At 46.1% G+C, this 25,764-nt stretch overlaps 1 protein-coding gene across 6 annotated transcripts in view; it reads left to right on the top strand.

Annotated features, from left to right (window-relative positions):
• The window catches only part of LOC119174526 (uncharacterized), a 92,329-nt gene that overhangs the window by 12,340 nt on the left and 54,225 nt on the right, over window positions 1-25,764 (top strand). For all 6 annotated transcript variants that reach the window (XM_037425470.2, XM_037425468.2, XM_037425469.2 and 3 more), the window contains exons 4-7: window positions 7,692-7,776; window positions 10,971-11,098; window positions 16,723-16,870; window positions 24,638-24,761. In XM_037425470.2, coding sequence (XP_037281367.1) covers window positions 7,692-7,776; window positions 10,971-11,098; window positions 16,723-16,870; window positions 24,638-24,761 — 485 coding nt within the window. The remainder of the gene's footprint in view (window positions 1-7,691; window positions 7,777-10,970; window positions 11,099-16,722; window positions 16,871-24,637; window positions 24,762-25,764) is intronic.

Below are 25,764 nucleotides of genomic sequence, written 5' to 3'. Positions count from 1 at the left end.
CCTATATAACACTTTGAATGTTACTGAAAGGAGCTCAAAGTACACTGGCCAGATGATTTTGCCCAGCAAATCTCTTTAGAGAAATAACTAAGGCAAATGATATCTGCCACTATAGGGGTACCTGAAATGAATGCAGCACTGTGATGGAAAATTATGTCCTGTCTCACAGTCTTGACCTTTTGCAGTTCACTTCGCTTAAAGTGGAAACAACAAATTAATGTGCATGGTATCCCACAAATGATGTACCTTTAGGATGAGCTTATACTTAAACGAAATTGCCCCTCCTCCAACCCCCGCTTTCAGCCAACCTGAAGAGTTTCAAGGCAAGAACAACTATTAAAAAAACAAATCCTGTATCTAAAATAAATGAAATGTAGTCTCTGCTTTTTCTTGGATCATTGCAGACATTGCTTTTACCTGTAAAACATCGAATTTCTATCAGCGATTCCTGTGCTGTTGCTGTCATTATGCATAGGGTATAGCTTGATTTACTTGGCACATGTTTACCACAATGTAAAAATTTCTGACTCCCCGTTTCATAATATTCAGTCTTTCTTCTCGGCTGCTATGTAACAACACTTTAATCTCTGCTATGCTCTGTTTTAAGAATAACTGTTTCCTTATACGAATGAGAACCAACAGACAATGAATTCAAGGAAAGTGTGGGAGATGTTTATTAGACGTAATTGTAACGTAAATGTGGAGAAAGAAAAAAAAAGGATGAAAAGATAACTTGCCCCAGCAGGAACCGAACCAGCAACTGTCGAATGTTTCCGATGCTCTTACACTGAGCTACAGCTGCGGTCATCCCTCCATCCACATTATAAGGTAAATACATGTGTTTAAACATTGGAGCATCAGTCAGTGCCGCCAGTAGCTATTATGGCTAATGTAGAACGCTCTTTTTTTACCTCCAAGTGTCACATGACATGTGATCTTATTATGAACTGGCAGCTCGCCAGTAATTCTCGTATAATATCTGAAAGCATCAGCAGTGATGGAAGTGCTGCGCCTATTGCGCCAAGACAGAAATGCTGCTACATGCTGTGCCAAATGGCTGTTTTTCGCGTATATTGCGCCAAGGCCAACGTTTTGTGACGCTCGCCTCCACGGCCAATGGTTTCGAAACCGAAACAGTGCCGAAATAGCAACCAAGCCAAGCCTATCTTCAGCCACTGCTAGCCTTGTGCGAAGCGTTGGCTAGTGGCCAAAGAACGTCGCACCAGTCACACGAGCTGGGCGCATTGGCCGTTCCGGCAGGCAACCAAATGGCTTTTACGAGGGAAAGGTAAGCCTGTGACATATGTCGTTGACGCCTGTTTTGTGTTGGCTGATGTGGATATAATGCTTGAAAAGTTAAAGTTGTAGTGTTTGAGCCTCCGATTGTAATTCTTTGTAAAAACCTTGATGTTATTGTGCTGTCAAACCTACTGTTTATTGTCGCGTTTTTGACGCACATTTCGTGCTGTTTTTGGGCGCGTTTGCTTTAGATGTCCCCTCCTGTGACATCATTAGCCCCTAAAAGCACCGGAATTATCGAGGGGCTCGTCTTTTCTTTGTTCGACACAAGTCCTGTTTTTAAATCGCACATTATTAGCTCTGAACTGATGTGAACAAAAATATAAAAGGCACAAGTGCCATTAGGTGCATTTACTAGCAAGTTATTCATGGAGACTTGTATTGCGGGATCACAGCTCATTATTTCACATTGTTTGCGATTTGTAACTGTCTCCATGCAGCACAGCTCAACGCAGTAGCGGCAGTAGTTCGTACGAAGTGACCGTGCGGCATCAGCAGCCACGTGTTATGTATTGATGTGCGCATGAAGTTACTATCGTGTAATCTTGATCTGGGTCATAACACACTGACTGATCTGCACTGACTGAACTCATAATATATCGAATTTTGGATTTTTTAAAATTGCTCGGTAGCATATGAAACGCGGTTGTGAAAATTAACAGCGCGCCTGTCGCCGTGGAGTTTTATATAATCATAGCATTATACAATGATATTACCGTGCCTTGCGATACCTATTTCAATTATTTTTTGTGCTATATTGTGGCTCAATTTACCTTGCATTTGCAAAAATAGATATTCAAGTTTGTGTTTAAGTTGTATTATCAGAAGTTTGTGTAATCAGGGCAACATTTTCTTTCAGGTCGTCAAAGCAAGTTTAATAACCAAGTGCTTATTGAGATTGATTCCAATGGTGATGTCATCTCTGTTTGGTGCAGACAATGGGGAAAACAAGAGGAAGCGTTCTGCACCATCTGCAACACTATCATAAACTATGCACAGTGTGGTGTAGCGGCTGTCAAGAGTCATGCTGCCAATAACTGTCACGTGGAGTTTTGCACTCAACATAGGGATGCTTCTGGTGTTCTAAAGAAGCCTGCTACTAAGCAAGTTCAGCAGGAATCATGTTTTACAACTGGGCCAGGACTTTCGGAGGCAGACCGTGCTGCTCGAGCACATACTTATTTTGCGCTTGGAGTGGCGTTGTCTGGGATCCCTTATACATACGGGGATGCAGCAACGAAGATGATGCCGTTGATATTTCCAGACTCTAAAATAGCCAAGGAGTTCCAGTGTGGTAGGAAGAAGCTGTCATACATAATTTCAGATGGCCTAGGTCCATATTTTTCGAAGGCAGTCACAGATGAACTGAACAGGCCACACACGTATTACACAATTCAGATCGACGAAACACCTCTCCCAGAGCAACGCTGCCAACAGCTGGACGTGATGGCCAGATATTTTTCTGATACACAGAAGCGTGTTGTTGTTGAGCATTTGTGCTCTTATCACTTGGGCTCAGCAACAACAGAAATCTTGCTGGCACATGTCAAAAAAGCCCTGCAAAATTTGCCTGCAAGGAACATGGTCTGCTTTTACAGTGACGGGCCCAACGTCATGCGAAGTTTGAAAAAACGTTTGAAAGAAGATGTGAATCCAGCTTTGCTGGACATTGGTGAATGTAGTTTGCACAAGATGCATAATGCATTTGCAAAAGGTCTCGAAGCATTTGGTGATACTGTAGAAACAACGTTGCTTGTCAAATATCACTTTTTCAAAAATTCAGCCGTACAAAGGGCTACGCTGAAGGAAACACAGAGATTTCTAGGCTTGCCTGAAATTGAAATGTCCTTCTGCGGCATGTGAGCTCGCGATGGCTGACGCTGAGTTCAGCTTTGGATCGATTTATCCAGCAACATGAAGCTGTCAAGGAAACGGTTCTGGGTGCCCAACAAAAAAGTCGAGCGGGTGGCAATATTTTTAGGCGTCTGAAAGTAAATCTAATGAAAAAGGATCCACTTCCCAAGGCAATCTTTCTTCGAAATGTCGCAGATGTGTTTGTTGAGTTCTTGACGTTATTTCAACGATGGGAGCCACTTCTCCATATATTGTATGAAGAAATTGTGAAGCTTGTGAAAAGAATTCTGGGACGTTTCCTACTGATTGGTGCATACAGCGACTTCACAGGAGTGGAACTTCAATCTCTTAATGTAGAGTGCTCTGCAAATTGGAAACAGGTAGTTGAAATTGGTGCAGACACTGAAAATTCCATCAATTCTTTCACGCACGAAGAGAAGATAATGTTTAGAATAGGTGCACGTAGCTTTTACATTCAGGTTGCGAAGTATCTGCTTTCAAGGCTGCCCTTTGGCAATCAGGTGCTTAAAGATCTCAAGAGCATTCATCCAAGTGCTGTCAAGGAGGAGAGCGCCATTGTGGCACTCGGGAATTTGGCACAAGTGCCAGAAGTGGTACCACCGCAAGTGTCTGCTCTGATGGACAAACTAACGCTCCTCTCCACAGAAGAGTTTTTGTCTAATCCACACAAGCGTCTCGACGATGCGTGGCAACACATATTCAGCCTCTTGTCAAAAGACGCTGGTCCCAAGTACCCCCGAACAGTGAAATTTGTTAAAGCTATGCTGTCGCTAGCGCATGGCAATGCTGACGTTGAAAGGGGATTTAGTGAAAATAGCCGTCTTCTCCATGAGTGAAGTAACCTTTCAATTGCAAGTGTATATGGATTGCATGCTAATAAATCATTTTGTAGCCGGTATGGCCAAGATGCCTCAGCCATTCCTCTAAAGCCTGATATGATCAAAGCGGTAAAGGGCTCATTTAAAAAGTACCAGGAACGTCTGTCTGCAGAATGTGAACCCTCAGCCAAGAAAGCCAAGCTTCACCAAATCTCCGTAGGAAGCAAAGTGGATGAGCAGCGAAGTATACAGATGGATATCGATTCTGCTAAGAAGATGCTAGCCAATGCAGAACTTCTTATTGCAAAAGGGATGAAGGCTAAGAAGCTTGATGATATTGAAAGTGGAGAAGCATTGCTCAAGGAGGGTCAGGCAAAACTTGCTAGCAATCTTAGCAAGCTTGAAGATTCAAGAAAAAGAAAAGCTGTGCGCGCCTATAGGACTAGTCTCAGTTATGAGGTTTGCATGTGAATTTCACTGTGATGTTTACTTCTTTTTTAGAGCTGAAGTACTCTGTTTAAATACTCATGTGAGAGCTTTTCTGTGATAGTATTGCATTGTAATAATTGTAAAATGATACCTGATAGTGCAAAAATGGCAGGCATTCTGCAAATTTGTGTGTTCAGTAGATGTGTGTTCAGTAAATGTTGATAAATTTGTTAAGTGCAATATATGATCAATAATAAATGCAATTATTTTTAAAATAAAATTTATTTGTCGTGTTCCATGCACATATCGTTACCTACCTGCTGCTGTGAGACTGCTCCAAACAGTAGTTAGCTTGCTACAAACAGGACATTTTTGTGCTCCAAGCACACTAATTCTTGCTCCAAACTTCCATTTTTCCTGCTCCGAAAGCTGCTCCGAAATGCCAAAAGCCACTTCCACCACTGCATCAAGTCTGCCAGAACAAGATCTTCACTACGGGTGAAGGAAATAAGTCAGAATTTATGGGCTTGCTTTCTTTGTTAGACACAGTACAGTCAAACCTATTTATATCGAACTCAAAAGCACCGCAATAAGTGGTCGTTATAGAGCACCGAAGGTCAAGTTTGCGGAGCAATGACAAGGCCGCGCCTGGCCCTGGCGGCAAGCTCCGGAACACTTGAGGAGAGACGCGGGAGAAGTCGCAGGCGAGTTAATGTGTTTAGCCAAAACGGGAGCGCGTGCAACAGGCGCGCAACGCATTATGCAGTCGGTGCGGGTATCTTGGGCGCCGTGCTTTCAGCTTGGCGCGCTAAAACGAGACGCTCGCTGTGCGAAGTTGCCTTTCCATGAAGGAAGAAGCGGCCCACAAAAGCGTCGGCGAGGTCCAAAATACTGTGTTGTGGGCTGCCACAACAATGCAGAAAACACCAAGGAACACTTTCGACGTATAAAGCTGTATCAGTTTCCCATCTAGTCGCAGCCGGCGAACACAGCTGCGTTCGCGAAAGATGGAGCAAGCATGACACGAGAGCCGGAAAAAAAAAAAAAAAGGCGAGAACTTAGTTTGACCTGTTGTGGTTAAGCTCAGCTTGTTGCTTCGCGGCGACCTCTGCGGGTCATGCGTGGCACGGAGGACATGACTCTAAATCTTCTCGGACATTTTAATGCCATGACCATATAACTTTAGTTTTTATTTATTTTTTCAGCACGTCGCAAACGTTTGCACATGACGGTACACGGCTGCATCTGCTAGATACTGTATCAAAACAAAAATTATATGGTTTCCATAAACGTCAACACAGCACGTCGATAGAGTACACGGCTTCATGTCGGCGGAATGAGACTTACCTCGAGGCCTACGTCGTACACGGTATTATCACAGAGGACCCGAAAAATGCATTTCGCAGTGACTCGGGCGTCCTCGTTTTCTGTCATCTGCTCCACATCATAAACTTGACTAACGAGCTTTACTCCTTTGGTTCGATTCGCTTTTCGGAAGTGCTTGTTCAGCTCAGAAATCTTTGTGAAGCCACACTGCAGGCGGTACATTGTGGGGTGACTCAAACGCAGCGCGCGCTCTCTGCACGAGCACGTTAGCGAGCGGCAGCGCATTGGAGCGAAGGAAAAATGTGTCATCTACACCCCCGATTTCTACTTTTCTGCCAAAATTGGCGCTGCCTGTTCGCAGCGCCACCATGTGTTGCTTTGGCTTCCTATATCAGTAGTTCGCTTCTGCCAAAGATGGCGCTGTCTGTCCAGAGTCACAGCGCCACCATGCGTTGCTTCGGCTTCATATATCAGTAGTTCGCTGTATATGCACTCGCCCTTAAAAATGTGCTATTAGTGACCAAACCGTCTTTTTTTTTCTTGTGCATAAAAAAAAAAGTGATATCAAAACCTACTGTGCTGTTAGGCCTTTTTATGTGTGATGCAATGCCCGCTTGCTCATGTTTGCGATTAACTCGCGCTGCTCCACTGAGGTGCAGTACTGCAGCAAGAAACCAATCATCCCTGGCCAGTTGCGTGCAGCACTTCGCTTACTTGGCTCTCACTGCCGCATTCCCGCCCATTTGCAGTCTAATGTATGCACGAATTTGTGTGTTCTGCATCCATGCTTCACTCGAAATCATAGCTGGCTGAAATGAGCAGCTATTCAACACGATATAGATATACATTTTGCAAGCAATGCACCAGTGGCCTTGTACGACACGGCGGTTGCAAACTTGCGAGCGGCAGCATGATGCGCTCGTACCACCGTTATTTACATTAAAATTACATCTAGTAACATTTCCAATACTTCTCTTGGCATCAATGTCTGTTAGTTTTCATGAACATTGTGTCTAGCAATGAAAACAAGCCCTTAAAGCGGCCCTGCAGCTTTTTTTCAGCATGGTCAGAAAACACTGCCGATTGGTTGTAGGGGCTCCCGAGAACACTCGAGCCAAATATTATAGCGCAGAACGCGGCCTGGAATTCACAAAAAGTGATCAAAGTCAATTAAAAATTGCTTCCTGTTTTCTTGACAAATGACAGGAGACGCTCAAAAATCACTCGTAGAAGGCCTTGTACATTACCCATTGGCTCATTTGAACATGGCGCGCTCGGTCCTTACAGAAATTGCCGCGACTTGACCACGCGTGTGCTCGCAATCACACTGAATAAGTCATGTATTTGAAGGGGGGGAAAAAAGTGCTCAAGGTCAAGAGGCGCACGTGACATATTTTTTTTGCCCTTGCCATCGGTCCCTGCTTAGCTTCCATTGCTTTTGTCGGGACGAGAGAATGCGATTGCAGCGTGCGATAAATCTTTGCAACTCTGCTCGTACTGAACAGAATCTTAGTTTTTGCCCTGTCGGATTCGTGAGGCAATAAGATCTTTCAGTGAATACATTTCATAGTTACTTGAAGAAGTGTTTCAGGGCGCCTTTAAATTTACACACTCTCCTTGTTTCCTTATATGAGAATTTGTAAATAGGGACTGTTCTGCAGTCACTGTTTGAACAAGCGGACTTGTCTTTTTAAAAGCTGCAATGGAATTTTCTTTTAGATTCTATCTCGCAGCCTTCAAGAAAACAAGTCTACCTGTCAAAATGTTGCCTCCAACGCAACCCCTGTTGACGAATTTTCATCACAAGCTTCTGTACTCTAGACCCGGGCCTTTTTTTTTGTTTCAGTATGTGTTTGATAAAATGAATACTTTATGCTCTGTAGATGCAGTCTTGTTCACTCATGTATGTTCCTTGCTTGTTTTTTTTTTTTTAATATTAAACAGAGGTTTGGGTACGGTGACGTGCCAACCACTCCTGACAACAGGGAGCTTCGAAGCAGGATCGCTGAACTTGAAGCCAAGCTCAAAGGTGGGTGTCTTAACAGTAAAGTTTTTGCAACTCGAAATGTAAGAGGACTGTATAATTAAAACAAAAGCTAGTGATGTGTAACGTTACAAATGCAGCCATTGGCTTGAAGAGATCATGTAGATACTTTAATGACAGGGTTCAGTGCGTAGGGGTGCTTCTTTACAGCTGCAGCATACGTAGTTGTCTCTGTGAACTGCGGAACATTTTCCCCGCGCAATACCTGAATACTATCTGCAAATTGTGTCGGGCAACTCAAGCGACGCACTTGCACATGTTGTGGGAGTGCCCTGTAACAGCTGCTAAAATGGCAGTAGCTCTGGGCGTTTCTGCGTTGAAGTGGGCTGCCGCTCTGCGGAGCTCCACCTTCAAAAGAGTGGGCAGTCCAGTGGGTCCAGTGGGTTCAAAAGAGTCCAGTGGGTCCGAGAGGCGGCGATGAGGCAAGGCCTCGAGGTCCCCTCGTGGGAGAACTGAGCCTGGGCTGTTAAACATTGCGGAACTTTATTAAAAGTTATTTCCTTCCATCTGTGTTTGAACTAAAAATTTTAAATTTACTTCGCTGCCCCTAAACCTCATTTGCCAATGGAGACTGCCATTTTTGACATACGCTGTGCGACATCTGCAAGTCCGTAGTTACTTCTGGGTTGACAGTTTCATCCAGTACGATACGAAACCAAATCTGACGAGTCTGCAAGCTCCAGTTACTCGGCTAGAGCATCCTCATTGATTTGTACCCATGCATTATGTAAACTTGTTGTAGGGGTCAAAATTGGCACATCTCTAGTTTTAACGGGCCACAGTGGCTGTGCCCCCGCAGGGGAGTCTGCTGACGCAGGCGTTTGGTGTGTAGCGACACCACAAACCCAAGCTAAGGGGGGGGGTTCGACTCTCTCCCACGCCTAGCCGAGCGTGGCTGTGTCGTGTCCGGGGAAAAGGGGATCCGGGGGGGTTGAGCGGACGCGTTTGATTGGACCTTTAAGGCCCCCCAACAGAGGAGACACACCCTTTTAGCCCCGGCTTCACATAGACGGCACCCCTGGCCTGACCCACCCCAGAGGAAATTGGCAGTCGCCTTTTCCTGTCTCTCACTCCTTACATCTCCGTTTTTCTCTCCCACTTTTTATCTGTCTTGTCACCTTCTCTTTTTCGTTTACTTCCAAATTTTCTGGCGGCAAGGGTTAACCTTGTGTGGATGCCCAGTCTTGGCTTCATTCAGGGCAAATGAATGTTAATTGCTCTCTAGCTATTGAGAATGAAGCAACAGAACCGACTGAAGGGCCTCAAGGTTGCTTTGGAAAAATGTCACTAACGACGAGAGATTCAGAGCTGCGCCTACCCGCCGATTCGTTTACGTTAAGCCTCGACTTGTCGGCAATTAAGACAACTGTGGTGCTTCCCAAGAAAAGGATCATTGGTTTGAAAACACTGTTACCAAACTGGTGCCCCACACTTTCTTGTGTATTCTGCTACTAGCGAGTCTAACGGGGTATCGCTGCATCAAAGCAACAACGAGTGTTTACGGCTGACAGGAGGCACCATAACATCAATGTGGAATCTGGGAAAGAGAATATAGCTGCACAAATTGCTTCCACTATCAAATTGTACATTAAAAAACTACCGCAAAGTTTATAAGAGCCTTTAATAAACATCTGAACATTGCTTACACTTGCTCTGAGGTGTTTATTTCGTAATCTCTTGTCAAGTGCCTGTTGACGAGATTACACATTTCGCACTTTTGTGAGTTTGGTGACATGACATTCAACAGGCGAATGTCATTAGGTGGGAATGTAATTCAGTATGCCCGTGTTTCAGCCACAGAAATGACATTAGCATTTAATGTCATTCACAGCGATGACATTACAGGGGCCGTGTGACAGAAACGGACAAGTAGCATTTTGTTACGTCTCTTGATGCACGGACGGTTATTTTTTTTTTTTTTTTGCGGCTGGTTTGATTACTAGTGATTAATTACTAGTGATGTTGGACACTCTGACGTCATTTCCAAACAATCCTACTCATGGGGCTGGTCGTGCAGTAATTTAGCTTCATATCTCAACAAGTAGGGCACTGCTGTTGGTGATATTGCCGTTTTAGACGTCATACATTGAGCTTTCTCTCCGACATAAATTGCTATCGGCCTTTAGTGTCCCTTTAAAACGTGACAGACATGTGCTCATTTTAATACTCGACGTTGTAGCTTAGCAGGTGACTTAAAAGTGTGGCAGCTTGGGCTAGTTGGTATGGCATGACGATAGTTATAGCGCGAGAACAATACGGCGACACAGAGACAAGAACTTTATAGCGCTCGTGTCTTTCGTGTCCTTCTTGTCTCTGTGTCGTCGTATTGTTCTCGTGCTATAACTATCGTCATCGTTAGCAGGTGAGCTGTCTCATTGCTAAGTACCAGAATGCTGGTTCAATCTCTGGCCACAGAGGCTTCGCTTCGATATGGGAAAAGTGCAAGAACACCTGTGTACTCAGGCTTAGGTGCATGCTATAGAACCCTAGAATGTCGCAATTGATTTGCAGACCTTGTTGTGGTCCGCTTGGTACGCCTCATAATTGTGTCTTGGTTTTGGCATGGATAAACCTAAGAGTTAAATTTCCTTCATGTTCATGCCTATAATAATAATAATAATAATAACAATAATAATAATAATAATGCCGACGATGATAACAATAATATGGTAATAATAAATTCTAGGGTTTAATGTGCTAAGACCATAAGATGATTATGAGACATACCGCAATGGGGGGGGGGGGGGGGGGGGCTCGGAAAATTTTGGCTGCCAGGGGTTCTTCAATGTGCACTTAAATCTTAGCACATGGGTCTCCAGCGTTTCGCCTCCATCGAAATGCAAACGCTGTGCTATAACCCTTGTACCCCCTTTTCAGGTATTATTGATGCCCATCACGTATGCCCATTTCGAGTGCACTGTATTGGTGACATGAGCATTATGAATTCCCACCATGAAATCTACCAAGAATCGAGCGTGTTGGGCTATGTTTGCAGGGCACACGTGTGTGCGTGTTGGGCTGACCTCTTGAACTTGAAAGAGCTAAGGCTGGAAGAATTCGTGTAGAATTACTACACAAGGCCTGTCTATTGTTACGGTGTTACGTTTTCTGCTGGCCGCTTTTCTTCTTCTCTGGTGTTTGGGCTAAGAAGAATTCCATGAGAAATGTGTGTTCCGCAGCCGCTGAGAAGCAAGAGGTCGGCCAACCTGGTCCCATGCCGAGTACACCGTTGAGGGCGCACTCGTTGGATCGTACCAACCACGAGGCGGACAGGCTGAGAAACGAGAACGTGCAGCTTCGTGGCAAGGTGTGTTGCCGCTTTTCTGCACTTTATAGAGCTGCTTTATTCCGTATGCATGTATGTGTGCAACATTGCAGAAGTTAGTTGCTATGTGGTGTTAAGAAAAAAAAATTGCACAAAAGTCAGGACAAGATAAAGTATAACCAGAATACTACAGACCTCTATAATGAAGATTTCAGTCTGTTGTAAAAGGAATATGTAAAATCAAAGTATTGTTATTACAGACTTTTACGGAAACGCTGCATGGGTCTCTTATAACCGGAGAGAACTACCGAGTCATATACGAATTTATTCTCAAGGGGACATAAAAAATTTCATTTTCTTAAAATCAGATCTTCAATTACACGGTAGTTCTTTCTTATATCTGATGCCAAAATATCTTCACTGAAAATTACGTGAAGTGCTGTGAAAAGCTGTTCGCGCCTGCCAAGGTGGTGAAAATCATTGCGAAAAACGCAAAAAAAAAGAAGAAAAAGAAAGAAAAACAGCATTGTTAAAAAATTTATAGGTTCGCAACAGAACAAATGCCTACGATCATTTTGGGCTCCTTGTTCAAAAGGACATTTTATGTTCAAAAGGCAGATGTTTGATATTCATTTTGAGGTCTGATTGGCTGCTTCTACCGTGTCGCTCCAGTACGCCTTGCTGGTCTGATGCACGTTCCGGTTTAAGCCTTTGGGATAGCGTTTTCTGCTTCTTGTGCATCACGAGGTCGCGGCTGTCTAAAATTGTGCAACTTGAGTGACGATTTCGCACTCGTTTTGTGTTCACGGGTCGACGATAATTCAAGTTACAATTTACACCTTTGTTAAGGCAGCCGCAAGCAGAAGTTAAGTCCTCATATCACGATCGTGCCCCGCACTCGTCACGAACATTGCACACGCGTGTCTTGAACTGACTGTCATAGCGTTGACTCTTTGGCAAAAAGGTTCTGCTTAACAGCGTCTCACACCTTGTCAAGGCACGTTTACACTAGAGTGACACGACACTGACATGACCCCGACGAAGACACGAGGCAGATGCAGACCATCGGTTAACCAGTCGCCCGCCAACGAAGTCTCCAGACCCTATCGTAACACTAGGCCGCCGCTGATGCCTCAAAAGACGGCGTGTCATCTTAGTGTAACATGATGACAGACCGAAAACACCAGCAAAACGCATCCACACACCTGTCGTTGGCGTGTCTTCGGGAGACTCGCGGCTGAGCGAAAATTTGCCCTATGTCTTTGCTTCAAACGACCACAAAGTGGGCAATCTTAAAGGAGTTTTAGGGGAGTTAACAATGCCTTGTCTGAGGCGTCTGAATTGGCCAGCTTGAGCATCCAAAAGAAGTCTTTTCTTTGCTTTCCTTTTGTGTCTAATGACCCCCCGTTCCTCGTCACCATGTATTATGGCGGGGGCTGCGCTACGTAGCAGTCAAAGAGGGACAATGGCAGAGCAGGGAGCATGGCTGAAATGAGGGGCAGGTGTGCAAGTTTAGTCGGCGTCGCTATGTGCACCTCCATTGTGACTGCAGAATTGGCAAACGAAAGGCTGTGAGCACGACAAGGCGCAGGTGGAGTCCTTGAAAGACGATCGGCGGACTGTTTGTGTCTTTGCAGTGTACATAGGACAACGACAAGACAAAAGACTCTAAATTACAGTTGGCAGACCAAAATCAGTGTCGTGTCTCTCTAGTGTAAATGCACCTTCACGAAAACTACCGCGGGACAGATCTTTGTACTCGCGATTGAGCACATCGTACTTTGAAGCATCGGGCACCACGAATATGCACATCGCAGTCGCGCCACCACCTTCTTTGTCAAAGTCCTGGCTAGGGCTAATTCCTACCTAAACTTGGCGGGCAAGACCGTCGCGCTAGCAGATACGTGAAAGCAAAGAAGCCGCAATGTGCTTCGCCACAGGTAACAAATAGTCGGCTGCTGGCTCCTTAGAACCACAAATAGACATGTTGCCCGTCGGGAGCAAACCCCGGCCAAGCTCGTCACGCACCTACCGCTCGGAACAGCCGTGGCAGAGACCAGCAATTTCGCATGTCAGCGCCCCAACACACAAAAGTAAGCACGCTGCGTGCTGATTTTTCGTCGCCGTAGCTAGGCACAACACATCATCATCATCGTTATCATCAGCCTGGCTATGGCCACTGCAGGACAAAGGCCTCTCCTATGTTCCACCAGTTAACCCGGTCCTGTGCTTGCTGCTGCCAATTTATACCCGCTAACTTCTTACATCTGCCCAGCGAACCTTCTGTCTCCCCCGAACCCGCTTGCCTCTTTGGGAATCCAGTTAGTTACCCTTAATGACCAGCGGTTATCCTGTCTACACGCTACATGCCCGGCCCATGTTCATTTCCTCTTCTTGATTCCAACTATGATATCGTTAACCCCCATTTGTTCCCTAATCCACTCTGCTCTCTGCTTGTCTCTTAAGGTTACACCTACCATTTTTCTTTCCATTGCTCGCTGCATCGTCCTCAGTTTAAGCTGAACCCTCTTTGTAAGTCTCCAGGTTTCTCCTCCGTAGCTAGTAAGTACCGGCGAGATACAGCTGTTATATGCCTTTCTCTTGAGGGGTAGTGGCAATCTACCTGTCATAATTTGAGAGTGCTTGCCAAATGTGCTCCATGCCATTCTCATTCTTCTAGTTACTTCAATCTCGCGGTTCGGCTCCGCGGTTACCTGCCCTAAGTAGACATGGTCTTTTACAACTTGAAGTGCACTATTGCCTATCTCGAAGCGCTGCTCCTTTCCGAGGTTGTTGTACATTACTTTCGTTTCTGCAGACTAATGTTAAGACCCGTCTTTCTGCTCTCCTTGTCTAACTCCGTAATCATAAGTTGCAATTCGTCCCCTGAGTTACTCAGCAATGCAATGTCATCGGCAAAGCGCAGGTTACTAAAGTACTCGCCATTCACTCTTATCCCTAACTGTTCTCATTCTAGGCTTCTGAAAACCTCCTGTAAAGACGCGGTAATAGCATTGGGGAGATTGTGTCCCCCTGCCTTACACCCTTCTTGATTGGTATTCTGTTACTTTCTTTATGAAGCACTATGGTGCTTCATAAACAGGCATAACTAATCATTAACCAATCGGAGATGGGTGGCCTTCGTTCTTAAGTTTGTACGTTGATATCAGCAGCGCCATTGTTGCCTCGAAAGTATGCCAAGCGATGTTCGAAGTCAGAAGTTAGTGAAGTCAAGTTTTCTGGGGTAGAAAAGTCTGCAAGTCCTAACCAGCTTGCTGGCCTCGCATTTTAGTCAATTTTATCCGAATGCCCATTGTACCAGAATCTGTAGTAAATGAAGCTCAACCAATGGAACAAAGGTGGGCATAATGCCGCCAATTAGTAGGTAGTGTCTGAATTTCTGTTGTAAGCATATTCATTGTAAGCATATTTAATGTAACGAGGTTATAGTGTAGATGAATGTAACCCGATTCAAGGTATTGAAGTACACTCAAACTTTGATATAACGAACCCAGATATAATGAAATAGCGCTTACAACTAAGTGAATGAAAGATAGTCTTGCAATAGATATGGTGTTAAGAATAAACCTTTATATAACAAATTTTAGGATATAGCCAACTTATTTTCGTGTAAGGTGCAACTTTGTTATAATGAGCTTTGAGTGTAATTTATTCTACCCTGGAAAAATAATATAGGCGATAGGCAAAGAGTGGTCAAGGGCGTGAAAAACTACAAAATATTGAACACCTGCAGTGGAAGAGGGGGACTGTGGGCTTGGATTGAGCTTCCATAATTACAGCATGAGACGGCACCAGAGCAAAGAAGGCACACACGAGACGTGGAGCGCTGACTGAGAACTGATATTTTGCCGTTATAATTGCCATTGCTGGTTACGATAAGATATCAGTTGTCAGAATGCTCCGTGTGTCTTGTGTGCCTTCTTTTCTGTGGCGTCTTCTCGCGCTGTAATTACGAAAGCTAAAAACCAACTCGCCCAACATAGTGCGTTATTGCTGGTGCCGTAATTATGTATAATAACTGAAGACATGATTCACATTGTGCGTGCAATCTGATTTCACTAAAGTGCTCTTGCTAAAAATACCTTTTTTTACTTTCATGTCAGCCTTGTGAACTGCCTGTTAGCTTGTTCTTTATGAAACTGTACCCTGTTTACTCGCATAATAGACACATTCGCATAGTAGGCGCACCGTCAGATTGGTCCCGAGAAATCAGATTTTTTTATTTCCATCCTGAACTTAGCTCTGTACTGTGTTTGCATGCTAGCAATTGAATGCCCTCTTACGCTAACTGAAGCGAGGAAAAATAGAAGAGAAAAGACCCGCCAGCTCCGCGGTTTCGCCAAGTGTGGAAGTAGGGCTGTTGCCTAAGTGTCGGAGTGACCTTGCACCGGCGTGGCCGGAGCCGCGCTCCTCATGGAACGTGCAATCTCATCCTCATCAAGTGCCCATTGAGCTGCCTGTTGAAAAAAGCGTCGCCGTTATCGCATTTGCTACCTTGTCTGCAAATTTAAAAGCTTTTCAGCTTTTCAACGTGAGCTTCAGTCTTTGCTGCCACTACGCGGACTTGCCTAAGCTTGGTGGACTTTTGTCGCTGTTGATTTCCTGGCCGAGAACGTAAACATCGTATCGCGCACGATAACATGCTGAACCGTAGGCTAGGCTTAATCACTTTTGGTTCTTATCAGTGGCAGTGGGGGGCGATCAAATTTGCGTTTTTTGCGCAGAATCAATATAACTCTTTTCGGTGGCTCTATTTGAAGAAAAGGGGGCTTGGGCGGCACTCGTAACATTTGTATGGTGGCTTGCGATTCGATTGCAATGCCTTCAATATGGAGTGCGAGCCCGTAAAATTGAACGATTGTAGTCGTTCAGCGCATAAAATTTCGGTCGTGGCTTGAAGCCTTATAGGCGAATTTTAGCAAGGACATCTTTTTCATAATTTTTTTTCTCCATTTCGTTGGCAACACGGGTATTTTGATATGTTGACTTTCGGAAATTTGAAGGTGCACCGCATCGCATGCCTCGATTATAGCACTCTTGAGACGTTGTGCGCTTGTGTAGCCTATGAAGTAGGTTGTTTCGGCTGTAGTGCAGATGTTCGGGACTTTGGGGACGTAGACGGTATCAATGGTATATGCCGTAGTTAGAAATGAAGTCTTTGGAAATTTTACCCTGCGTAATAGGCGCACCCCACACTTTTAGCCGGACTTTCTGAAAAAAAAAAAGTGCGCCTATTATGCAGTATTCCATTCTTGTGATAGCCCTGCGTAGGGTTGCAGTAATTCAAAATAAATAAATTAACAAAATGTAGTAATGCACTCCAACCTCATTGCAACAAAGTTCCATCTTACAGAAAATAAGTTTGTTATATCTGAAAATTCATTATAAAGGTTATTCCTAGCACTAAATTTATTGCAAGACTTTTTTTCATTTACTTCATTACAACCGATACTTCGTTATATATGTGTTTGTCATATTGAGGCTTGAATGTAATTACAGGCACAGTAGGTGGGTATTCAGTAGAAACAAATTTATCGTGGCGATAACCTGTCACTGGCTAAAAAGAGAGTGCAACACGTGCAGAAAATAAAGAGAAGCTCGAGCCTTTATTGTTATCTATTTCTCTACTTTGTTCTCCCTCTAAGGTGCAAGAGCTTGAGCAGCGTGCCCGCCAAATTACACAGCAAATGGAATGCCAAGTGCACAACAACGAAGCCGCCCGCAAGACCCTGGAGCAGCGGAGCCGTGAAAAGGAGGCTTCGCTCAAGGAGGAGCTGCATATTCTGGCACAAGGTGAGTACATTAGAACCCCATGAATATGTGCATGTTTCAAACTTGCCGACACTTGAAGGGGCCCGCAACACTATTTCAGCATCGTCAGAAAACGCTGCCGAGTGGTAGTCGAGGTTTCTGAGAACATACAAACCAAACATTACAGTGCAGCACGCGGCCCGCAATTTGCAGTTATTTTCAGTCAGGTTTGAGTCGTTCCTTTTTCTCTCGACAAATGGTGCTGTATAACTAATTGACCGCGCCATGTACCACACGGCCCTTGGCTGATTTGAGCACTGTGAGGCACCTAATTACTGCGGATGCCAGAGAATACAGCCAAGTGCCCATCCGTGCGCTTGCAATTTCATCGAAAGTAAGCCTCGTGCTTTCAGAAAAAAAAAAAGGGAAAGAAAGTGCTCAAGGACATGACGCGCACTGACGAAAGGTTGCCTATTTTTGCCTCCTTGTCATCCCCCCTACTGTGCAGCTTTCAGCACCTTTGCTGGTATGAAAGGAGAAAGGAAGCGCTTGAAGCGTGTGGCAAGTCACTGTAGCTCCGCTCGTGCTTGACGGATCCTAAAAAAATGTTTTGCGATAGTCAGTTCGGGAGATAATGGGCTCTGATCATGGAACCATTTGATGACTACTTGGAAAAGGGCTCCAAGGCCTTTTGAAGGGAAGATGCAAGTAAAAAAACACTCGAAAATCACCGATTGTTGTTTTTCACCTGTTTTGACAAGGTTGGTACCTCTCATTATGGAAGAAGTAGGGCGCGGTACGTAACACGGACTTGAGGAAAGAACAACGTAAGCGCACACTCGCAACTGAAAGTTTATTGAAGGTGCACACATATATAGCTTACAATAATTGTCATGATACAAGTTCTTTCGCCTTAAAAACACAAACACACACACAAAAAACGAAAAACCATCGCTATGCCGCAAAAAATCACCTGTAGTGAAGAGGAATGCCCACTACCGCAGCGACATCGACACATTGCCGCGAGGCCCGAGCTGAGACTGCCTGGTTGCCGCTGCGACGACGCCCGTATATCCGGCCAGCTCTTGCTGCTTCTGTCCTGACGCTGCTACCGCTTATCGCCTTGCATTTACATTATATTTTGATGGAGTCTGCTGTGGTTTTGCCCGACCCTGGAATTGCGTAGCCGAAAGCTGCCGTCCGTCCTGCCTGACGACGCTGTCTTCACACCCCCTGGGCTTCGCCACCCAGGGGCTGTCCCTGTGCCCAGCTCCTGCGTGAACCCGACATCTTCAGCGGCACAGACGAAAATGACGCTGAGAATTGGCTGGAATCATACGAACGAGCCAGCGCTGCCAACAAATGGGATGACGCCATGGAACTGGGTACCGTGATGTTTTATTTAACGGATGTCGCCAAGCTGTGGTACAAAACCACGAGACGGACATTCCTACTTGGACGACCTTCAAGACCTGCATAACAGTTTTTGGACGCCCTGGGGTGCTCAAACTTCATGCAGAACAACGACTACGAAGCCGGTCCCAACCAACTGGTGAGACATTCACCAGCTACATCGAGGACATCCTCGACTTCTGCCGGCGCGTTGACTCGACGATGCTGGAAACTGACAAGGTACGACACATTATGAAAGGCATTTCCGATGACTCCTTTTAATGCTCCTCTCGGAAAACCCTGCCACTGTCTCTTAGCTCATCGAGCTGCGTCAGAGTTTTGACGAGCTCCGATGACAGCGTCTTCTCACGCGACACCCTAACGACCCGGATGACACCCTCTCGAGCTTGACAACCACCTCTGACCATCACTCGCTGCTATCGCATATCAAAGAGTTTGTTTGTGCTGAGGTCGCTCGTCAGCTGTCGCTGCTATCAACAGCCGGCTAACCATCATCACATCTGCCAGCAAACATTCGTGAGGTAATCCAGGAGCAAGTTTGCACGGCTCTGCCACCTGCCACCTGGTTGTTAACTTGATCTGATTTATTGATTGTTATAATGCATCGAGGGTCCCGTTACAGTTTTTAACTTTGGGACCGTCGTCGAGGGTACCGTTACAGTTTTTAACTTTGGGACCCTCGTCTGTATATTAATATTACTGTACTACTTTTTTGAAATGAATAATAAACTGAAACTGAAACTGTCGCCAATGTCGACCCCTGTGGCCTGTGCCGAGGTGAACGCACCTCTAAGCTATGCTGAGGTTGCTGCAAGGCCACCTCTTCAGACTTTTAGGTCACTACCATCAGCCGTGCCCACTCTTCGGTTTGCTCAGCCGAGGTCCCTCCAGAGTAGTGGACAAGGGCGTACACCCGACAATCGGCCGATATGCTATGCCTGTGGGTTGCCTGGCCACATAGCGCGATACTGCCATGGGCGTGTCCCTGCCTACCACCAGAACTGCCACCAGAACTTCGAACCTGTCCCTTATATGCCACCGGGCCCTTCGTTCGCAGGCTCTCAGCATCCCGACCAGATGTCATCGTACTCCGACCACCACCCTCCTGTTAACCGTTGCTCGCCATCACCTCGACGCCGCTCGCCATCGCCGATGCGTCGTCGCCCTTCATCGCCGGAGCGTTGAAAACTAATTGCCGCAGTTCCAGCGGCAGGAACTGCGACACCCGCGGAAAGACCAAGGCCTCTCTCTTCACCGACGAATGTACTGGACGTATATGTGGACGGCGTTGCTGCACCTCTCTTGTCGACACTGGTGCCACAGTTTCGGTGATCAGTGCCAGACTCTGCCGCTTGCTCAAAAAGGTTACGACGCTACAAGCAAGTATATCGCTTCAAAGAGCAAGTGCAAAGCACGTCACGCCGGCCGCTGCCTGTACAGCTCGCATTGCGATTGACGGCCTCATCTATGTCGTCGAATGACTAGTGTTGGATTCCTGCTCCCATGACCTCATTTTGGGCTGGGACTTTCTCTCCGCTAACAAGGCCGTCATCGACTGCTCGCGCGCTGAGGTGGCATTTGAAGTGTTTAGTGATGCTACTTTACATGACGCTGTTGAAACCGGGGACAAACTATTTCTTGCTGAAAACGTTACCGTACCGCCGCACTCTTTTGCCCTTGCCATGGTGTCCTGCAACGCGCTCGCCGAGTCAAGTGCCCTTTTCATGCCATCTGCCGTTTTCGTTCGTCGCAAGTGTTTGCCGCTACTTCATGCCCTTTTGGAACTTCATGACTGTGTCAGCAGACTGCTCATCTCAAATCTGCTGTCATGTCCAGTAACACTACTTCGGGGCGAGTGCGTCGAGTGTGTTTACAGTCTCGACCCTTCTGCAAATATTGACATGCCAACTGGTTTTTTTCGTCGAACACGAAGTCTCTGGATTGACCTGGACCTCTTCGCCGCAGACTACTAGACCTGACATACTGAGCAGCTCCATCGCCGACACGTTAACCGTTTCGCAACGTGCTCAGCTTCTACGACTCCTAAACAAGTTCCGTTCTTCCTTTGACTGCCAGCATAGTCCCCTCGGCCGCACGTCAGCTGTGTGTCACTGCATCGACATGGGCACCAATACACCACTGCGTCAAAGACCCTATCGCGTGTCCGCGACAGAGCGCCAGGTTATTGGTGACCAAGTAGCTGACATGCTTAAGCGTGGCGTCATCCAGCCTTCGAATAGCCCCTGGGCATCTCCAGTCGTTCTCGTTAAAAAGAAAGACAGGTCAATTTGCTTCTGTGTTGACTACCGTCGTCTTAACAAAATAACTCGAAAGGACGTTTACCCCTTACCGTGAATCGACAATGCCCTTGACAGCCTCCAAGGTGCGGAGCTCTTCTCTTCTATTGACTTACGGAGCGACTGCTGGCAAGTCCCTATGGCGCCTGAATATCAGCCTAAAACGGCTTTTGTCACACCTGATGGCCTTAACAAATTCCGCGTCATGCCTTTCGGTCTTTGCAACATGCCCGCAACATTCGAGCGGATGATGGACAATCTTTTGCGTGGTCTGAAGTGGAAAACATGCCTGAGCTACTTAGATGACGTGGTTATATTTTGCCAGATTTTCCCACACAACTATGCAGGCTAGATGAAGTACTACAGTGCCTGACCGACGCCGGCCTTCAGCTCAACCTGAAAAAATGTCGCTTCGGCGCAAGTCAGCTCACAATTCTCGGCCATGTTGTCTCTAAAGACTGTATTCTTCCTGACACCGCCAAGCTTCAGGCAGTTGCAGAGTTCCCTAAACCCTCATCTCTGAAGAATCTGCGCAGCTTCCTTGGACTCTGCTCATATTTCCGCCGCTTTATTCGGAATTTTGCGATGATCACCACCCCCTTGACTGAACTTTTACGGAAGGATTCGAAAAGTTGCGTTTGGTCACCCGCCGGGGATGATACCTTCAAAAAGTTGCGCCACCTGTTAACCTTACCGCCAATCTTGTGTCACTTCGACCCGACTGCTCCGATTGAGGTACACACTGATGCAAGCGGTGTTGGACTCGGCGCCGTACTCATGCAGCGCAAATCAGGATTCCAGGAGTAAATAGTCGCATACGCAAGCCGTATCCTCACCAAAGCGGAGAAGAATTATTCTGTAACAGGGAAGGAGTGTCTGGCAATTATTTGGGCTCTAGGTAAATTTAGACCGTACCTATATGGTAACCCTTTCGACGTAGTTACCGATCACGATGCACTTTGTTGGTTTTTCCTTGTTGAAGGACCCCTCTGACCGTTTAGCTCGTTGGGCTTTGCGGTGTCAAGAGTTTGACATGTGTGTTGTCTACAGGTCTGGCTGACGTCACACTGATGCCGACGCCCTATCGAGTTCACCTGTATCATCGGAAAGTTCTGCCTATCTGCCGTGGACGAAACGGTTGCGTTTTCAGCAAACTGCGACATGGCGTCTGAGCAATGCAAGGATGACTGGATCAATGCTCTTCGGCGATTCCTTTCAGACCTGTCGACTTCTCCATCTTCTCGAACATTGCGCCGTCAAGCGGTTCACTTTGAGATCCACGATGACCTCCTTTATCGCCGAAAGTGGTTACTGGTCATACCTCGCCATCTTCGTGCTGCAATATGTTCAGCTTTCCACGCAGACCCTCAGTGCGCACATGCTGGCATTTTCAAAACATATGCTCGGATTTCCTCCCGGTTTTATTGGCGAGGCATGTACACTTTTGTGCGCAAGTACATTCAGTCATGCCCGCAGTGCCAACGACGGAAAGCTCTGCCTCATCACACCTGTGGTCCGATCCAGCCAATCCCTTGCCCAGCCAGGCCTTTCGACCGCATTGGAATCAATCTGTACGGGCCTCTTCCATTCATGGCTTCCGGAAACCGTTGGATCGTTGTCGCTGTCGACTACTTGACGCGATACGCAGAAATGCACAGCGGCTTTGCCTGCTGGCACAGCAAGCAACGTGTCATCTTTTCTCCTGCGGAACTTCATTCTCCGTCACGGCTAACTGCGTGAACTTCTCAGCGACAGAGGACATGTTCCTCTCTGAAGTCATCAACGCATGCCTTGCGGAATGCTGTATCATTCGCCGGACTACCACTGCCTACCACCCAAACGAATGGCTTGACAGAAAGATTCAACCGTACCGTTGGCGACATGATATCTAAGTATGATGCCTCAGACCACTCCGATTGGGACCTCATTCTGCCTTTTGTGACATACGCCTACAATACTGCTCCGCAGGTGTTTGCGGGCTTTTCGCCATTTTTCCTGGTATATGGCCGAGACCCTTCCATCACACTAGATACCATTCTGCCCTACCACCCCGATTCCTCCGAGTCTACGCTCATTTCTGAAGCTGCCTGCCGCGCCGAGGAATGCCGTAAGCTCGCCCAGTCATTCACAACCATCGACCAATGGAGACAGAAATCTCGGCGTGACGATAACCACCCATACCCTAACTTTGTTCTGGACACCCTTGTGTGGCTTTGGGTTCCAGCTGTTCCTAGAGGCCTTTCTTCGAAACTTTTTCAAAATACCAGGGACCCTACCGCGTTGTCTCGCAGACTTCACCTGTTAACTACATCATTGAACCCGTCACGCCATCCACAGACCAGCGCTTTCGCGGTCGCGAAACCGTTCACGTACAGCGGTTGAAACCATATTACGATCCGCTCGTACTTTGTTCTCCATGAGGTGCAAGGATGGCTCTTTTTTCAACGGGGGACGATATGTAGTGAAGAGGAATGCCCACTACCGCAGCGACATTGACACGTTGGCTCGAGGCGCGAGCTGGGACTGCCTGGTTGCTGCTGCGACGACGCCCGTATATCCGGCCAGCTCTTGCTGCTTCTGTGCCGACTCTGCTACCGCTTATCGCCTTACATTTTCATTATACACCAAATATCAGTAAGGTGCATGTGTCTGAACAGAGAAGGTAAGCAAAAATATAAATAAGCAGATAAAATAAACAAAAAAAATTGGTACAGCAATTTCACCAAATATAAGTACTCTTTATGAAATACCTATTGAGGGATGGCTAACACATCTTTCCCCGCATCTCTTAATGTGGAATGATTCGATTATTTTGCGGGTGGTCTTATCCCTATGCCTTGATAGGACAGTCGCATCAACAAAAAATGGTGAACAACCGCACATAAGGCAATGACGCGCCAGGTGGTGATTGTCTTTTGAAGTCACCACTCCGTAATGCTCCTGTAAATGGATATTTAAACAAGTTTGGTTTGGAACACGTATACACGGCCGCATGACAGTAGAATCAGGTACACAACTCCTATGACGCATTGAACGAAAGGCGAGCTGTGTTTGAGCTGGCATTTCTTGTTTCCTACGCACTTCGCTTTGGCTGCGGTCTCTCTATTTTTTCACATGCGATAAGTTTATTTGGAGCCAAGAAAAGCACTTTCACATTGAGGTGATGTGCGACATTCTTCAACCCATGGGACTTTTTATGAATGTAAGGGATGACTACGGGTTTAGAAGTGTTCGATATTTCATTCTCTGCTTCTTGCCCCCCCCCCCCCCCCCCCAACCTGATTTTACGCTCTTTAATAACTTATGGGATACCTTGCTCATGACTGTTTGCGGGAAAACAGCAATCTTTTGCTTCAAGCTTGTCTTGTAAAGCAGACGCAGGATTATACATATTGAGAAAATTTTTATTTAGTGAAAATATTGCTGGTTAAGAATGGTAATAGTGTACTAAAGCGAGGACACAAAGAAAGCACACACATAGATAGCACAACTTTCAACAGTTTTATTTTGCGATAATAAGGCTACTTATAGGGCCAGGAAAGATGGTCCCTGTAGGTCCTGTTGTTATGGACATTTTACTTTACAGTCAAATCACAATTGTTTAGAGTGCTTTGCCAATTTCACTTGACGTGTTTCATTCAGTTTTCATCACATGTAGAATTCATTCATGTGGTTCACATATGTTTGCATTTTTCAATCATGGGTGTGTAGCCCCGAGGATAACAATACTGGTGCCAAATTTTCAGTTTAGTCCCCCCCTCCCCCCCCCCCCTTTTTTTATCTTATCTTCACCTAGTTTTTGTGGGACTAAATGCTGACTGTGGCCTGCTAGTTGAGGGGAGTTCAAGACCCTCATGGTAGAGTGACCTCTCTGTAAAGGCATTCATTCTGCGTTCAATCCCCGGGCCAGGATGAATTTTCTGTTGTTTCTAAGCAATCTGTACAGAATTTTTCGCGGTTTTGCGCTATAAGCGGGTGGTTGTAAATTTTCCTTACTTAATCTTTACGTCGCCTTTCAGGATGCGACAGCTTTGTGTTGTTGTTTTTTAGTCAGCGCCGAAGTTTGCATCTAAAATTTTTCGGTGTCTGGTGTTTACAGAGAATGGTCGTCTGGTGAAGGAGCTCAATGACGTCCAAACTCGTCTTCAGCAGGAGCTCACAGCTGTGACCAAGTCTTTTGATGCCACCAAGGCCCAGTTGGAGCGCAGCGAGGCCAAGTTCTCGTAAGTGCTGCTTGTATCATTGAACCACCCACCCAAGGCTCAGTGAAACATAACGGTGCACCAAACACATACACACAAAAAAAGAAAACCATTCTTGTAATATTTAGGGATCGAAGTGCTGCTCCAACCGTGCACTCTATCTCGACAAGTATCAGTGCGCTTTCAATGCCAAGAGACTGTGATAAAAGAGCACGTCTCCCTGGAGCGGCAGTATTTTCTCACACCAGCGTTTTGTAGGTGTTCCGCAGTATCGGATCCAAAAGAGTTCACTGCCAGCCTTACTTCGAATAACATTCTCAAATTTTTTGCTATTATGTTCATTGCATTGCATTTAACATGCCGAGGTTTTATTGCCAGAACTAATCCGCTAATCCTGAAAGCTGCGAGCCTACGAACTCGCGGAGCGGCACAAGACAAAAGCGCATGACGAGTTGACCTCCGTAATCCGTCATAACCGTGGTCTGGGAGAGTTTTGATCGGTGCCTAATCTGACATCCCCTCAATGGTGGCAACATGGTTGTCCGCATTTATAAGGCCAGTAAACAACCCTAAGGTCGAAAAATTGTTGTAAAGAGAAATATGTGCACTTTTACTTCATTAACATGCTGCCGCAAGAATTTCGCAAATGCGTGCTATATTAAGGAATTTGCAGGGGCTAAAACATCGCGTTCAGCTGGTTTCAATTTCTCACGCGGTCTTGCAACCCTTCTCCTCCAGAGGAAGGGAAAGACGTGGCCCGTCATCGTGACTCCGCCCACTTCAGCAATATGACAAGACGTCAGCGATTTACGTCATCGGCGAACTTGATCAGTCGCAATGCACTTCTGCTTGCTGCGATGCCTGGTTGTTTTCCGTTTACCCTGTACTGATGCTTTTCCGCAGCCCAGTCGCTCGATTTTCAGCCGACAACGATTTGCAGCAAAACTGTGTTCTAAGACCGGGACATGAAGTTGCCCAATTTTTCTGGAGTTCAATTTTTTGGAGAGCGGACTGCTGCGCCATC

The sequence above is a fragment of the Rhipicephalus microplus genome, chromosome 5 (genome assembly GCF_043290135.1).
Source record: "Rhipicephalus microplus isolate Deutch F79 chromosome 5, USDA_Rmic, whole genome shotgun sequence".
NCBI lineage: Eukaryota > Metazoa > Arthropoda > Arachnida > Ixodida > Ixodidae > Rhipicephalus > Rhipicephalus microplus.
Note: the sequence above shows the minus strand (reverse complement) of the source record. Positions and strands in the feature narration are given on the sequence as shown.